This window comes from Pelophylax lessonae, assembly GCF_965119305.1.
Source record: "Pelophylax lessonae genome assembly, chromosome: 7".
In the NCBI taxonomy this organism is placed as follows: Eukaryota; Metazoa; Chordata; class Amphibia; order Anura; family Ranidae; genus Pelophylax; species Pelophylax lessonae.
The window spans coordinates 108,884,494-108,901,377 of record NC_138774.1 but is presented as its reverse complement, the minus strand read 5'-3'; the positions used below and the strand labels follow the sequence as shown (position 1 = coordinate 108,901,377).

The window sequence follows — 16,884 nt, the reverse complement described above, 5'->3', positions numbered from 1 at the left end:
GCGTCTGTCGATGAACGATAGAGAAATGTATTTTTTTTTTCCATTTTTTAAAATGTATCCTTAAGGCTCCATTCACATACTGGCATCTCGGTTCGTGGTGTACCGCGGTCTCAAATCCTTGCAAATCGTGGGACGCCTGTGCGATTCCTGTGACTTGCAATGGCACCCCAAATGCGGGTTGAATTTTGAATTTCTTGTACTTTTTTGGGCGACAGGTGTCCCATGATTCTGTTTGCGTGATGTCACTACAATTCGTCAGGCGACAACCTCTGAAAAATCGCGCCGCATTTGGGGTGCCGTTGCAAATCACAGGAATGGAATGGGTGTCCCGCGATTTGCAATGATTAAGGATCGCGGGCAAAATCGCGATGATTCTGCCCGCGATCCGAGATGCCAATAGGTCAACGGAGCCTAATAATGGCTGGACGCTGGGGTTTAGCTACAGAGCAGAGAGTATGCTTTTGACCACAAGAGAACAAATACATCAGTAATCTTCCTAGATGAAAATCCTGCTTTCTTCAACTGGCTGTCCGAAATCACAGGGCAGGGACGTATGCAGGGACTGCCTAACAGTTTGTGGATTACCCAATTCAAGCAGGTAATGTTCTCTTTCTCCAGGGGTTAAATGAGTGCAGAATTGATATTTTTTTGCAACCAGCATTTACAGTGCAAATGCAACAAGCTAAATATGAACATACAATAGTAAAGCCAAATCCCAAACTTTCTCTTCTGGAGAGTAATCATGCAATGCATAAAAGGGGCAGGTAAGCCCTCTTTAGTACATGGAAATGTTAACATTTACATATCCGAGAACCTTAATGATTGGCGTTCCCAATGAATTTATAAATATATTTGATTTGAAGTTACATGCACTCACATATACAGAATATTGGGGGCTCCCATTATGAGGGATCTGTGATGGGTATTAAACATTTATTATACAACAAAGGATTCATAGAGCACTACAGATTATAGTGAGCACAGCAAAAACTCCCTGCCTTAGGGGTCAACCATTTTTGAAAGAAACCTCTAACAGAGTAGTGCTATAAGTGATGAGTCTGTGCTTTGATCCATTTTTGTGTGTAATCATTACCTTTAGCTACAGAGTTCTATAAACAGGAACAAAGATGCTAAAATGATGCAGGAAATCGTGAAAAAGAACATATATTCCCCCTGTGGCATAAATTATAAAATATATATATCCATATATACACTGTATATATAGACCATAATAAAGAAAAAAAATGCACAAATGTGCACAAAACACACAATACATTCCCTGCAAATATAAAACTAAAATTCACTAATGCACTAGATGTCTTGGCATATTTTAAACAGAAACTACATTTTCAATTTCAATACATAATATATATCCCTATGCTTAGCATGTAACATTTTTTTTATATTTTTTTGTTCAGCTGTGGAAAGATCTTAATGCTTTTCCAGAGGTAGATGGGAGTTGAACAGTTTAGCTATAGTTCGCATTGGCGGTTTCAGCTGTCAGTGTGTTCTGTACATACATAGAAGTTCCATGTCTTTATACACATCCCACTGCTGAAGCGGTACTGCTCTTTTAAAAAAACTTTTCCTGTGTTGTGTTCAATAAAACAAATATAATCTCATCTACAAGATATATTGATTTTCAAATCAACTGAGCTTTCTGCACGATTCCGCAAAAATCTTCCACTTAGTTACTTTTTTTTTTTACACAGGTCAACTATAGCAAACAAGGGAACGGTAGGTAATTAAACACAAAAGACACATGAAAAAATACATATCAAATGATAAAGGAGGAAATTATTAAAAGGTGAGGTTACACTTTAGCAGAAAATGCCTTACCACAGGCTGATGAAGAAACCCAATACATACCTTGTTCTTGGAAAATGTGCGGTGGGGGGTGCTGGTGTATAAACTGTGGTGGTAGCTCTCCTGTGCTTGCCACTGGTGGGAAGACATGATGTGGAGGGTGAGGAAGCAGAGCGGGATGGTGGTGCATAAAATGTGTCACGTGAGGCGGAGGGGGGTGCAATGAGGGGTGGAACTCTGTTGAATGTGGCAAGACCAACACCTTACGCACTCCATTTTCTTCCACAACCTGAAAAATTAAAAAAAAAAAATTTAATTATGAAAATGAGATTTTTGTACTTACCGGAAAATCCATTTCTCTGAGATCGACTGACAGCTCTCCATAAATCATAACTACTACTGGGTTATATTGCCTCCTCCAGGAGTAGAACTAGGCAGAAAAAAAACACCTGGCTATGCCCATGGTTTGTCCTCAGCTTGGTATATAATCCCCCTCTCTGCTCTAGATAATCAGTTTAGTAATAAGCAGTATTAGAAATACCAGAACTCCATAGACGGGTGGGTGCTGTGTCCGTCAAACTCAGAGAAATGGATTTTACGTAAAAATCCCATTTTCTCTTTCGTTCATCGTCGGACACAGCGCTCCATAGATCATAAACTACTGGGATGTCCCAAATGAGTGCCAAAAGGAAAATGAGGGGTGGGGAAAATAACCCAAGGCTAAACATTAGTGCCTTTAACCAGGACACAGGAGCCCCGTCTGAAAAAAAAAAGTTTTTCTTTAAACACCCCTCAAGAGGGAACAGTCCCTCTTAAAAAACAGCCTGCAAAACTTTGTGACCATAAGAAGCATCCACAGATGCCAAAGTAGCTACCTTATAGAATTTTGTGAAGGTATGCACCGACGACCAAGTGGCCGCTTACAAACTTGCGATATTGATGCCTGATGACGGATGGCCCAAGAAGCACCTTAGCGCCCGAGTAGAATGTGCCGTGACAGGGAAAGGTGGTACTTGACCTTTAATGGAATAGGCCTGAGACACCGTCTGTCTAATCCACCTGGAGATGGTAGCCGAAGAAGCGGCCAGCGCCCTTTTCTTGGTCCCTCCGTAGCCACAAAGAGCGAGTCTGACCTTTCGAAGTGACTCAGTAGCTGCCAGATACACCCGAATCGAACAAACCACATCCAAGGTATGCAAAGCAAATTCCTTTGGATGAGCCAGCTTGGGACACAAGGAAGGCAACACAAAGTCCCCATTGAAATTGAAGTCAGAGACAACTTTGGGCAGCAATGATGGATGGGCACGAAGAACCACTTTATTCCTATGGACCACCAAATAGGGACTGCGACAGGAAAATGCTGCCAATTCTGACACCCTGTGGGCTGAGGTAATAGCCACCAAGAATATCACCTTTTGGGATAACTTAGACAAGGGAATCTCCAGAATATTGTCAAATGGAGGTTTTTGGAGAACCGAAAAAACTAAATTAAAATCCCATGGCGGTGAAAGAGACCATACAGGTGGAACCACGTGTCGAACCCCCTGAATGAAGGTCTGAACAAAAGAGTGCGTGGCTTGGGGTCGCTGAAAGATGATTGCCAAGGCAGACACCTAGCCCTTGATGCTACTCAAGGCTAACTTCAGAACAGCACCCGTTACAGAAAGGTTAAGATTCGAGTCACAGAAAAGGATTGAGGATTAGCGCCAATTGGCTCACACCAGGAAATATACCATGGTACGTGGAAAGCGTACATCTTGCTGGAAGATGACTTCCTTGCCTTCACCATAGTAGGGATTCCTGATCCAGACAACCCTCTATACCTCAGTACCTGGCTTTCAATTGCTAAGCCATTAAAACCAGCGACTGTAAAGCAGGATGGTAGATTAGCCCTTGGGACAACTGGTCTTTAAGAGGAAGCCCCAAAGGAGGTTTACGGCCACCAGGTTGATTGGAAGATTGGAAGATCCTCGCTCTTGATTGCTCACAGGAACTGCAGAAGAAGCCTGAGCTAAAGAGGATACTGGCCTTATTGTGGCCCTTGGATGCCTGTGACGTCTGCCAGAGGAACCCATGATCTCGCCACAAACTTTGGTATTCTCCTGTGGAGCTGAACCTGCTAAAAGGAGCTGCATGTAGGATTGTGCTAACAGAACTGTCTAGAAGGTAGATACCACCAGACTCAGAACTGTATGCAAATCGGGAGAGAGAACCATCTGTGTGAAAGCAGCCAATGAATCACGACGTGTGGTTTCTGAAACTTGTCCAGAGGTACAACCACCCTGGCCAAAATTAAAATCAGACCTAAGTAATCAAATTCCCTGGACAGGGATAAGGGGGACCTTAGGTAGTTCGGACATTACCTGAACATTTGCAGGAATTAAATCCGCACAAGGAGACTCCGAACCTAAAAAACCTGAAAAGAACAAGCCTTGTCCCCCTTTCTGGGTACCGCCAAAAGAAACATTTTACGGATCTCCTTGATGCTCACAAAAGAAGTCCATGGGGCTGGAAACCAGCGAAGATGTCCCCCCACCCCAGTAATGGGTGAGGGCAAACCTTCATGCTGAAAGGGTCTTGTTTGTAGGTCCGGAGAAGCTAGCTTACCAGACCAAGGTTGCTTGGAAACTCCCGGGGAATATTTGAAAGATCTATTTCCCTTATTTCCCCCCCCACGTGATACCCCTAATGATGTCATCCGAGGTAGCCCCATACAGGCGATTGCCTTCAAAGGGCAGATCAATGAGAGCTTTCTTGGAGGCTTGGTCTACGGACCAATTCTTAAGCCACAGCACGTGCCTAATCACCACTGTTGAAACAGAAAGTTTGGATAGCACAGGAGCTGTATCCAAAGCTGCATCACAAATAAACCAACTGGTCCACTAAATCAACATAAGCAGCAGGGACCTGCTCTGCCCCCGGGCCCTGGCGCAAAAGCTTGGCCCATTCAGTTAGGGTCTGAGACACCAGGGCTGAGGCAAAGACTGGCCGCAATGCTGAACCAGAAATGGTAAACATGCTTCATGCCACAGCCTCCGCTTTCCTGTCAGCTGGGTCCTTAAAGGATGGGGATTCCTCGACTTGGATCATGGTGGCTTTATTCAACCTGAAAACAGAAGGGTCCACCACTGGTGAACCAGTCTCCATTTTTTAAAAGTGCTCCCTTAAAAGGGTAACATACAGCAAAACATTTGGGGCCCACAAAGGGTAATTTTGGTTGTTCCCATTCCTTACAGGAAAACCTGTCAAAATAAGGCACATAAGGAAACACCTTTGGAGAGGGAGGTGACTTATCCGTACCAAACGACACAGCCACGTCCGTGGCTACATCAGCCGCATCCTCCATTTTTAAAGTCTCACACACTGCAGTGATAAGTACGTCTACCAGCGCTTTTTCATTCGCCGCTGCTGTGGAAGAATCATCCTCACTATCGGATGGATCTGGGGGTGTGATATTAGGCCCACCTGGATGGGCTGCAACCACGGCGGCATCAGGCTCAGAACCAGATGAGACAGACTGAGCGTGGGGGAAGGAGAGTGATGCTTCCTCCTGGGCCTTTGCCCACATGCCACTTCCACCTGGGAAACTAAGGACTGCAGGACCGCCGTCAGTACAACCATGGGAAGCTGGGGTACAGAGGGACCTGCCACCTCCATGAGGGGGTCAGTGGGGGAGATGTGACCCTGAGGCTCCATAAGGAAAGGAAAACCTTGCAGTACAAAGTCGATCTTTTGGCACCACTAAAGGATCCCCCCTCAAGGTTCAGGGTATCTATCAGCAGAGAGAAAGAGATAACAGGGACACCCAACCGATCGGAGGAGCGTCGAGAATTCGGACTCCGTATCACCATGGACGCCATCCCTGTTTTCATATGTCGCAGGCACAGGAAGAGGACACTGAGGAGTAGCTGCAGGCACAGGAAGAGGACACTGAGGAGTGCCTGCCAACCATGGCCACCATCAGCTATAAACGCTTAAGCATTCTGCTAGTATCTTCCTTGCGCCCTCTGCAACGCTGCCCCCTCTGCAAGGGGACCCCCTCGAAGGTAGGACACACATTAGAGGAGACTCTGCGGACACCCCTGCACTATACCCACACTGCAAACAGTAGGGCATGCGCCTAGAGGTCTCCTACACTGAGACCCCTCCAGACTACCAGGGCAGGACACACACTATCAGAGAGCTCTTACAGAGTGGGGATAGCAAGGGAGACCCCAGTGGGTCTCCGCTGCATTCTCTGCCCTGGAACCCCCACCAGACTCCAGGTCCAGACAGGAGGGAAAGGGAGTTGGGGAAGCCCAGCTCACCGAGGGATTTAGGGATGGGAGGAGGGAACCTGCAGGCAGATCCCTGGAGGTAACCCGCATCCACCCCAAAAAGATGAATTTATGAGATGCATTAATGTGAAAAACGAAGGCTTTAGAACCACGTTAAGCACTTGTTATATAGTGATATGCAAGTGCAATATGTTTAAAAAGGTTTCAAATCAGAACTTAGGTATCACCTTGTTTGGATGGGCAAACTAATAAAAGCCGATTTACCAAATTGCCATGGGTCGATTTTACTAATCCTTGCAAGATTTCTAAAGACAAATCTTCTTTCCTTGAATCTTCACTTTTAATCTTAGCCTGCCTGATTTATATTTTGTTTGGCTTCAAAATTTTATCACAGCAATTTCCTCCCAGCCCAAAACAAGCATAACGGATGTGGTATGGCTATTTATGCCAAAATCTTGCTGAAATTGTCACTGAGGGACATAAAAGCAAATAATTCAATCGCTGACAGTCCCATGGTTGTGGGAAACCTTTTACTCATGAAAGCGGATGATATAAATCCACAGCCAGCTATCAAAATCCATACCCATGTCCTCATGCTTTTTCGGGAGGCGGATCATCCATCAATCAAGATGCAACATCCCACCCTCTGTTATTTTTTAGTTACTGGACATGGAGGAGGGAGGGACTGGGCTGTCATTTAGGACCTGTATACAGGCCCACATGTATGATGTTAATACCACGTGACCTGAATAGCTCAGCTAAAACCAGGAAGCTTTCTCTCCAGCAAAAGAAACTGAGCATGTGCAGCTGAACTGCAATTCCTGTCTTATCTGAACTTGCCCTGAGTGAACGAGCAGGAGGGGGGAGGATCTGTGCATATAGGATCACACAGCCTTTTTACACAATAGAGAGGATCACATGAGGTTACACAGTGAGTATAACAGCAGGCTATTCTGCATCTATAGACAGATTTTACTTTTGTGAGTTTGGTAACACTTTAAAGTCTTTAAACACATGATTAAAGGGAAGAGAAGAAAGAATATTCTTAAAACTTTTATTGGCCATGATTACAATGTAAGATGCTAAAATCTCCTAAACATGCATTAATCAGATTAGAGGTATACCGAATGGAAATTTTGGTGTCAAATCCAAAAATGCAGAATGCACTTGGCTTGAAAACTGAAAAAGACTAAATATTTATATTTTTATATATAAAATTGTATTATATTTGACTTTTTAATATCATGAATTTTAATGAATTGGACTTTATTGCCGGTCATTATTGGAACCTTTAGTGCAAGAAAAGCTCCAAAACAAATGTATCCCTTTAAAAATTCTATGTATGTCTTCCCACTGGTCCGTTGTGCTTCTATTGCAGTAAAAATTCTGCTTGCTGCATTTTTGGTTAGTTAAACATTGCAAAAAAAACGGACCTCCGTGTTGAAATGCAGCAAGAACGCATTAGTAATGCGCCCAACGCAGTGCTACGTTTTTGATGCAGTTTTTGAGTCACATGACCTATGAAAAACAAAACCTAAGCGTGGTAAAGTCGCCGCCAATTTTCAGCAAAATCGCAAGCATTTTCGGTGCCATTTATCGGCACCTTTCTCTCTTATCGGCAAAATGCAGATAACACCATTTTCACCCGATATGTTTTGGCTGCCAAAATGTTGGTGCATCTCTAATTACATTTATTACTTTAAAAGGAATACTTTTTTTTTATTATTTTTTTTCCATTGTAAGCCCCACGTTCACACTGGTGCAACTTGTCATGCAATTTGACAGGACAAGTCGCACCCTATTGTAGGCAATGGAACTGTTCAAATCGGTGCTGCGCCGGCTTTAAAAAGTAGTTCCTGCACTACTTTTGGAGATTCCAGGTGCAACTTGCATAAACATCTGTGTGACTTCGATGACATCTAAGTCACACCTGAAGTTGCACTGACATGCGGCTTAGAAATCATGTGATTTCAAGTGAAGTCAAAAGAATTCAAAGCTGCATTTAGTGTGATCCTAGACTAAATGATTAAAAAAATCTCCTTCCAGAGGGGAACCTTTTCACAGAGGTTGAGGAAGCTCGTTTCTCAGACCCCTGACTTTCAACTGAATAATCAAGATCTCTAGAGCCTTCAAAGTCCTGTAAAGGTTTGTTAAACTTCAAAATTTCAGTTAGAATACATAATATAAACAAATCATACCTGAGACACATAACCAGGTGGCACAAAGATCGGAGGCATAGAACCATTTGGGGACATCATGGGAACATGTGCTGGACCTAAAAGGGGAAGAGAGAAGAACAAAAAACAATGCAAATATATAACGTGAGAAATGGCAATACATTTTAAAATCATCGGTTTATATATATATATATATATATATATATATATATATATATATATATATATATATATATATATATATATATATATATACACACACATACACACACATTTTTTTTTATATTGTAAAAATTTTCACGTGACCCCAAAATGCCTTTCTTTGCTTTTTCATAAAAAAACAAAAAGAAAAACTAATGGTAAACTAAAAGGAAAAAGCAGCAATTGTTTTAATTTATATAATCTTAGGTTTAATTACACATGCTGCTTCTTGAGGTTTTAATTGCCATCTGTGACCACATTGGAAAAATAGCTCCTCCCTTTTTATACTTTTGATACTAAGACAAGAAGAATAGCAGTCATCAGGACAAATCTGAAACTTGACAGAGGATCCACACCATGCCAGGCAATGTCCTTGCTGCATTGGTGTCAACTTTTCACCAGATATGTAAAGTTGATGGATTCTGCTTCTTGACTAATCACTAAATACCCCAAAAAGCCTGACCATGAAAAATCTCCTTGGTACCTGATCTGCATTTATAAACCCGGCAGAAGCTCTAAAGATGGGTACACACGGTCCGAAACCTGACCAGTTCAGCAGAAACAAGACTACTTTCATTGAGTGTGCACAGCAGTCTGTCCACAGAAGCCGATCTAACAACGGAAAATTGATATCAAATACTTACCGTAATTTTCCTTTCCTGATGGACTCCATGGCAGCATACGTTTGGGTAGGCTCCGCCTCCTCTCCTACCTCATAGGACCCCACTCCCATAAATCTTTGCTCCCTTTCAGCATCAGTGTTCTGTAACTAGCCTACTCAGGAATTGGGAGGGGACTCCTGCTGCCATGGAGTCCATCAGGAAAGGAAAATTACGGTAAGTATTTGATATCAATTTTCCGTTTTCCTGACAGACTCCATGGCAGCATACGTTCGGGAAATAACTCGCTATACACTCCCGGGTGGGAAGATGCTGAACAAAGAAAACTTTAATTGGCACTGTCAACTGACAAAACTTGAACACCAAAGTTAACTGAAGATAAAGCAGCAGGTTCAACACAGTAATGTGTAAGGAAGGTATTCACAGATGACCAAGCGGCTGCTTTGCAGATCACATCAGGCGCGACGTGTTTAGAAACTGCCCAGGATGTAGCAATGCTTCTGGTAGAATGAGCCGTAATCGCCTCTGGAGGAGCCAAGCCTTTTGCTCTATATGCCCATTGTATAGCCTGGACAATCCATGCAGCCACCGCTCTAGAAGAAGCACGTGTACCTTTCTTATTCCCATGGAGAAGAACAAACAGGAAATCCGATTGCCGGAAGGAGGATGTGGCCTCTAAGTATTGACTCAGAGTGTCTCCCACATCTAAAGGATGGACTAAGGATTCTTCATTTGTTCTGAAGGTGGGCAGAACTATCTCAGAATTTTCGTGGAAGACAGATGTAACTTTAGGGTTTGACCCCAACATAGGGATTAGGACCACCCTGTCCTGAAAAAAGGTCAGAAAAGGCTCTTTGCAGCCCAAATTGTGTATCTCTGAGACCCTCTTGGCAGAGGTGATAGCCACCAGAAATACCGTCTTCAACGTAAGCTCCCTGATGGACATGGAAGCAACCTCTTTCCAAGCAAAGAAGTCCAGGACCAATGGAAGATCCCATTTCGGGAATCTAGGTTTTCTCTGAGGCCTGAGCCTGACCGCGCCCTTAAAAAACTGTTGGATCAGTTGATGTCTTGCCCACTGAATTCCGGTGAAAGCTGAGATGGCAGAAACTTGCACCCGGAGAGAAGAGACCGAGAGGGACAGATCTAAACCAGACTGCAGGAAACTCAATACTTGCTAAATGGTAGGTGCCCCTGCTGGACCCAAATCCTGGGCTTGATGACTCAGAAACCTTGCCCAGATTCTCTCATACACTCTGTTGGTGCTAGCCCTCCTCGAGCTCATAAGAGTGGGAATCACCTCTTCTGGACATCCGAGGGCCTCCAGCCTCTCCCTCTCAAGAACCAGACCTTGAGGTGTAGACGCGCAGGGCACGGATGTAGAGTAGGCCCCTGCGATAGAAGGTCTGGCCTGAGAGGCAGAGGGATCGGATCCCTGAAGCTGAGAAGGGACAGCAGAGGAAACCAAGGCCTGTTGGGCCAGAAGGGAACTATCGCTATGACCTCTACTACCTCCATCTTCAGTCTCCGAAGGAATTGGAGTACTATTGGCACCGGTGGAAAGGCATAGGCAACTTGGAAGTTCCATCTGTCCGTGAGGGCATCCACCCCGAAGGCTCGAGGATCCCTGAACCTCGTGTAATACTTCTGAAGTTTTTTGTTGTGTGGACTCGCAAAAAGATCCACCTCCGGTGAGACTCCTAGAGACAGAACCCAATTGAACACCTCCTGATGGAGGGACCATTCGTTGTTGTCCAACAGGAATCTGGACAGGAAGTCTGCTTGCGTATTCAATATCCCCGGGACAAAGACCGCAGAGAGGTTGGCCAGGTGTTGCTGGGCCCAAGACATAATTGGATCTGTCTCCTGGAGTAGAGACATGCTGCGGGTTCCACCTTGCCTCTTGACGTATGCCACTGCCGTGGTGTTGTCCATCCTGAGTAACACTGAGGCCCCTTGAGTCAGATGGTGAAAAGCCTGGAGGGCTTTGAAGGCGGCTCGTAGCTCTAGGATGTTGGACACCACTCCGTGACTGGCAAAATTCCACCTGCCCTGTGCCACTTCTGACTGGCAGTGAGCTCCCCAGCCGGTACTGCTGGCGTCGGAGGTTATCGTCACCCACGAAACTGGAGCAATTGAGTGACAGTTGGTTAGATTTGCACGGCGTAGCCACCAAGGAAGACACCCCTTCATGAATGGTGTTAGATAAATAATCTGCGACAGGTTCTCCGTCGTCCACTGGTGGAGAAACCCCTTCTGAAAGGGTCTCAGCCTCCACATAGCCCACTTCACCATGGGTGAGGTAGCCACTAGAGTCCCTACCACCTTTAGACACTGACGAGCAGTGAGCTGGGAGGCAGCGAGGGCGAGAGCCACCCTGCTCTGAACCACTGGAATTTTCTCCTCTGGTAGAGATATGGTGCAATTCACCGTATTGAACAGTGCTCCGAGAAAGACCAGGGACTGCGTGGGCACCAGATGGCTCTTCTCCAGATTGAGAATCCACCCGAACTCTTGAAGAGTGTGAATCACCTGCTCCAGATGTAGCAGTAGCTGGGACCTGTCCTGGGACAGAAGAAGGAGATCGTCCAGGTAATGATGTAATCTGATACCTCTGGTTCTGATGAGAGCCACGATTGCCAATAGCGTCTTGGAGAAGGTGCGAGGCGAAGTCGAGAGCCCAAAGGGAAGACATGTAAATTGCATGTGGACATGATTGACAGCAAATCGGAGAAACCGATGATATTCTTTTGCCACAGGAACGTGGAAGTACGCATCTTTTAGGTCTATTGATGCCAACCAATCTCCTGGGAGAACCGAGTGCTGTATTGTAATTAGGGACTCCATCTTGAATCTCTCTCGACGTATCGATCTGTTGAGATAAGTTAGATCTATTACCGGTCGCCAAGTGCCGTTCTTTTTCTGGACAAGAAAAAGAGGCGAATATACTCCTTGACCCCTTTCCTCTTCGGGAACTAGTACGACAGCTCGTTGATCCAGTAGGGTATCTACATAACTGAGAAGAACCTTCTTCTTTTCTGCTGCAGGAGGAAGGGAAGTTGCGACGAACCTGGGTTTGGGAACGTTGTTGAACGTCCAAGAGTGCCCTTGCGACACAACATTCAGAACCCAGGGATCCTGGATCGAGGCCGCCCAGACGTTCCGAAATTGGAGCAACCTGGCCCCTACCGGAACAGACTGGACGGGACCAACCTCAAAAGGATTTGGTGGCCTCCCGGTCACCGGACGAAGAGCCCTTGGGGCCTTTCTGGAAGGAGGACTGTCTTGACTTCCAGCTTCTCCCATAGGATTTACCTGGTTTGTAGCTGCGCGCTTCCCTAGAACGATTAACGTTTTGCCTCCTTGGAAAAGAGCGTTTCTGATTGTTTGGGCGTTTGTCCTGGGGAAGGAACCCAGATTTTCCACCCGTGGCCCGGGTTATTGCTGCATCTAGTTTATTCCCAAAGAGGGAAGACCCCTCAAAGGGAATCCTACACCAAGCCTGTTTAGAGGCAGCATCGGCAACCCAGGGCCGAAGCCAAAGGGCACGTTTTGCCGTAACAGAGGCCAGCATAACCCGGGCCAAAAGGCGAATAGTATCTAGGGAAGCCTCCCCCAAGAAGCCCGCGACCATCTTCAGCTCCTGTATAGGAGAACTTTGGAGCACTTCCTCCGAAACTCCTCCAAGAGTATCTTCAAGGGCATTAACCCAAACCTCCATAGCCTTGGAAATTGTAGCCAAAGCCATTGCTGGTTTACAGGCCATGCCGGCCGATAGGTATGCTCGCTTAAGATCAGCGTCAATCCTCCGATCCAAAGGATCTCTAAATGATGCTGTATCCTCCATTGGAAGAGTGACGTGTTTCGCCAGACGCATCACTGCTGCGTCCACACTAGGGGATGACTCCAAGTATTTCACCTTATCCTGTTTAAAAGGATAGAGCTTCGCTACTTTAGTGGTCATGGAATTTTTCCTTTCCGCTTTGCTCCATTCTTCCGACATTATGTCTCCCAGTTCCTCTAGAAATGGGAAATTTAGACGCTCTTTGCATAACTGCTTGAAATATTTCTTCTGCTTAGGAGAAGAGACAGCAGGATCCTCCCAGTCAAGGGCCTCTCTCACCGCTTTAACTAACGGAGACACGAGGGCAAATTCAAATCCAGTACCGGAGTCATCCGAATCGGAGTCGGACTCAGACGGGAGGATAGATGTATGGCTGGGTTGGGAGGACTCAAACGGATCCTGAACCGACAAATCTCTGTCAGGAGAGCGTGACGGACCTGCAGAAGTGCTTGGCTTATGTAATTCAGCAAGAGAGTCCTTTAAAACTCTGCGTACCACCTCCTCAATATGTTTGTCCGTTTTTTCCCTTTCACCCGTAGCTTGGGTATAACAGGGTTTGCACAAAGAGGAACCGTCTGGTATCAGGGTACGGCAACCCCAGCATTTTTTCCCCTGCGGGCGTTCTGAGCTGCCATGGTGCGAGGAGGAATGGTGCTCACGTCCCCTGCTGTGGGAGGAGCTGCGCTTAGACTTAGACGAGGAGCGCTGGTGTTGCGTATTTGCATGACTGTCTTCGCTGCGTGTGCGGGGCTGTTGATCAGACCTAAGAGAGCTGAGACAGACATATACAACAAGCCATAAGAAAGATGAAAGAAAAACAGACATTAAAGCTGATAAAACCAGCACATACCTAGAAAGAGCAGGCTGGCCACTAGGGGGCGGCGATGAGTCCATTGCTCCAGTAAACTCAATGGTGCACTATTTAGAGATAGGAATCCTGATAGGAAGAGGACATAACATCAGACCCATCTACCCAGAAGCAAAACCCCCAGAGGATGGAACCTTCTTACCTTGACTACAGGACCGGAGTCTGGGGGAGGCTACCGATATGCCGACCTTCCCGCCAGCTCCGGTCTAATTCTGAGTTTAAATAGACCGCCAGGCCGTGACCCGCCGTATTGCGCAACCGCGCGTGACGTCAGACCGCACCACTGCGCATGCACGACGACTCCGAAACTCGGAGCGTACTGCGCATGCCCAGAAGTGCCGAACAACCCGGAAGTAGCGGCAAAGACCATGGCGGCGGCCAAGAAGCACCATAAGTAAGTACTAAGCCATAGAACTAACGAAACCTGAGCGATAACTGACAAAGAAACACCCTAGACACGAGCATAGCAAAAGAAAAAGTACCAAAAAACAAAAGATAAGCATAACAATGAGGAAAAAGAAATGGTCCCATATAAGGGCTTACCACCCTCCGATAGCATAACCGAGTCCAGGAGACGCAACACCGGCTTGTGCCTTCAGGCAATAAAGGGCCACCCGCAGCAGCAGGGCTCTCTCGGCCAAACCACATAGCTCCAGCTAAGGGTCTCTTCCATTGCCCCCTCCATACCCCGCTAAGAGCCAGGGCTTATCGGAGACTCCAAAACTCAGTCTGCCACCGATATACAGGACCAGATAGTAGGAACATCAGACATATGTATGAGGAGGACGAAAAAAGAACACCGATGCTGAAAGGGAGCAAAGATTTATGGGAGTGGGGTCCTATGAGGTAGGAGAGGAGGCGGAGCCTACCCGAACGTATGCTGCCATGGAGTCTGTCAGGAAAACTGGCTTTTGACAAAGAGACATGCTGGAAAACCTAAATCAGTATTAAACTAACGCTTGCAGCCGAGGGCTGCAGGTGCTGATCAATGTATTTTGGCAGGAAGGGGAGGAGGGTGTCCCCCTGTCAGAATTCAACAGCACAGCGGGGGAGATCTCATCAACTTTGCTTGTGTTAATACAGCAATTGGACAGGGTTTTTTTTTTTTTTAGCAGTGTGTATCTTATCTCTTCTCTAAAATAAAAAGATTACCTACTCAAATAGTTTTTTTTTGTAAGTAAAGTTTCAGTAACTTTCTGTCCCTTTAGAAGGGGATGGAAATGTATTTATAAAGATTTTTAACCAAGAATGTTAACATATTTGGCATGCTACAAAAATTCATAGGTTACAATCCCTTAAAATGGGTTTTCAAAAACATGAACATCTTATATCTGTTGAGAAATGGTAGTAGCGCTGGAACAATCTAAAAAGGTCCCTAAGACTATGAATGTCCGCCACACTGTTAGTGTGGTTAATATCAGTCCTCACAGTCTCTAATCAAATAGTCCCATAGGTCTAATGGTGGATAAAATTACACATCAATCTCCTTTTCCCCAATCTTCAGTCACCATGAAGTACTCGTATATGGATAACGACAGTTCTTAGGTATATGATAGGGATACACCAAAACTTCGTGTTATCTGATAGGGTCACCACAGGTCCACCACCAAGTGCAAGGGGAAGTAAGAAGTGGCCACTCACCGGATGCACATGCTCACTTATTCTCATAAATGAGCTCACTTCGCATGTTAATAACAAATCCCAATGTAGCCATAAGACAGGTCAGAAGTAAGCAAACGGTCTTTACACTCCAATGCAGTGGCACTCTTTTCACTGTACTTCTACCGTCCGGACCTGACAACCAGCTACACTCCGCCTGAGGATCCAAACTGACTAGTCATTAACATGCGAAGTGAGCTCATTTATGAGAATAAGTGAGCATGTGCATCCGGTGAGTGGCCACTTCTTACTTCCCCTTGCACTTGGTGGTGGACCTGTGGTGACCCTATCAGATAACCCGAAGTTTTGGTGTATCCCTATCATATACCTAAGAACTGTCGTTATCCATATACGAGTACTTCATGGTGACTGAAGATTGGGGAAAAGGAGATTGATGTGTAATTTTATCCACCATTAGACCTATGGGACTATTTGATTAGAGACTGTGAGGACTGATATTAACCACACTAACAGTGTGGCGGACATTCATAGTCTTAGGGACCTTTTTAGATTGTTCCAGCGCTACTACCATTTCTCTACATTGTTATCAAATATTTCCATATTTGTTTTAAGTAGCAGCTTTAATATTATTATTTTTGACCAGTTGGGTGCTGGTGCATCCTAGAGCGCAGAGTTAATCACACAGTTTGGGCGGGAGACTGAGGATTAATATATCTTTCCATCTTATATCTGTTGTTTTTCAAGCCAGAATCAAATCTAGTTGGTGGCTGTGGGGCAGTAGATGGCAATTACGGTATACAAAGTGGTATGCTAAAACTTCATTTTACCCTAAAAAAAAATAATTATAATTGTTATTGTCAAATAGGCATCAAGGTACAAAGATCAATACTGCTCCATAATCTGAACTCTAAACGTTACTGCCTTAAAGTGTAATTGGGATGGTGGAAGTATGGCAGCTGCCAATGCTGACATGTGTAGAGGTTCAAGTCTCTAGGGATGCCATCATGGCTTTATTACCTAGTGAGGCCCTGACCTGAACCAAGCAGGTGACATGAGTGTCCAGACTTTTCTGACATTAATGGTTGCATATATGTTTCAGGAGAATAACCAAAGATGTTGAAGCCAAGAATATATGACTTTGGATCTGCCACTTTCAAAAATGATTAATGTTTCTGATCTCACAAATTCACTTTAAATAGCTTAGTCCAGGAACACTACAGAAAAGTCCATTCTGATTTGTTGTTAGTTTGATGCATCTCATAGCTCATTGCCCTTATAAGCACAACTGCTTGATTAAAAAAATTACATATGACGGCACAACAGCCCATAAAAAATGTGAATTTAGGTTTGGGGAACCCCACCCATCTCTTGCCTGGAAAGAATTTATTTTATAGTAAATTTGATGTTTTGTACAAGCTTGGTTTTACATAGAAAACCATTAGTGGTTAAGTGTCACTAAGATCACATATAC

General features: G+C 45.0%; 1 protein-coding gene across 2 annotated transcripts in view; it reads right to left on the bottom strand.

Annotated features, from left to right (window-relative positions):
• The window catches only part of LOC309560101 (fibronectin type-III domain-containing protein 3A-like), a 180,113-nt gene that overhangs the window by 56,776 nt on the left and 106,453 nt on the right, over nucleotides 1-16,884 (bottom strand). For both annotated transcript variants that reach the window (XM_082263631.1, XM_082263632.1), the window contains exons 4-5: nucleotides 8,282-8,358; nucleotides 1,870-2,095 (exon numbers count right to left, since the gene is read on the bottom strand). In XM_082263631.1, coding sequence (XP_082119757.1) covers nucleotides 1,870-2,095; nucleotides 8,282-8,358 — 303 coding nt within the window. The remainder of the gene's footprint in view (nucleotides 1-1,869; nucleotides 2,096-8,281; nucleotides 8,359-16,884) is intronic.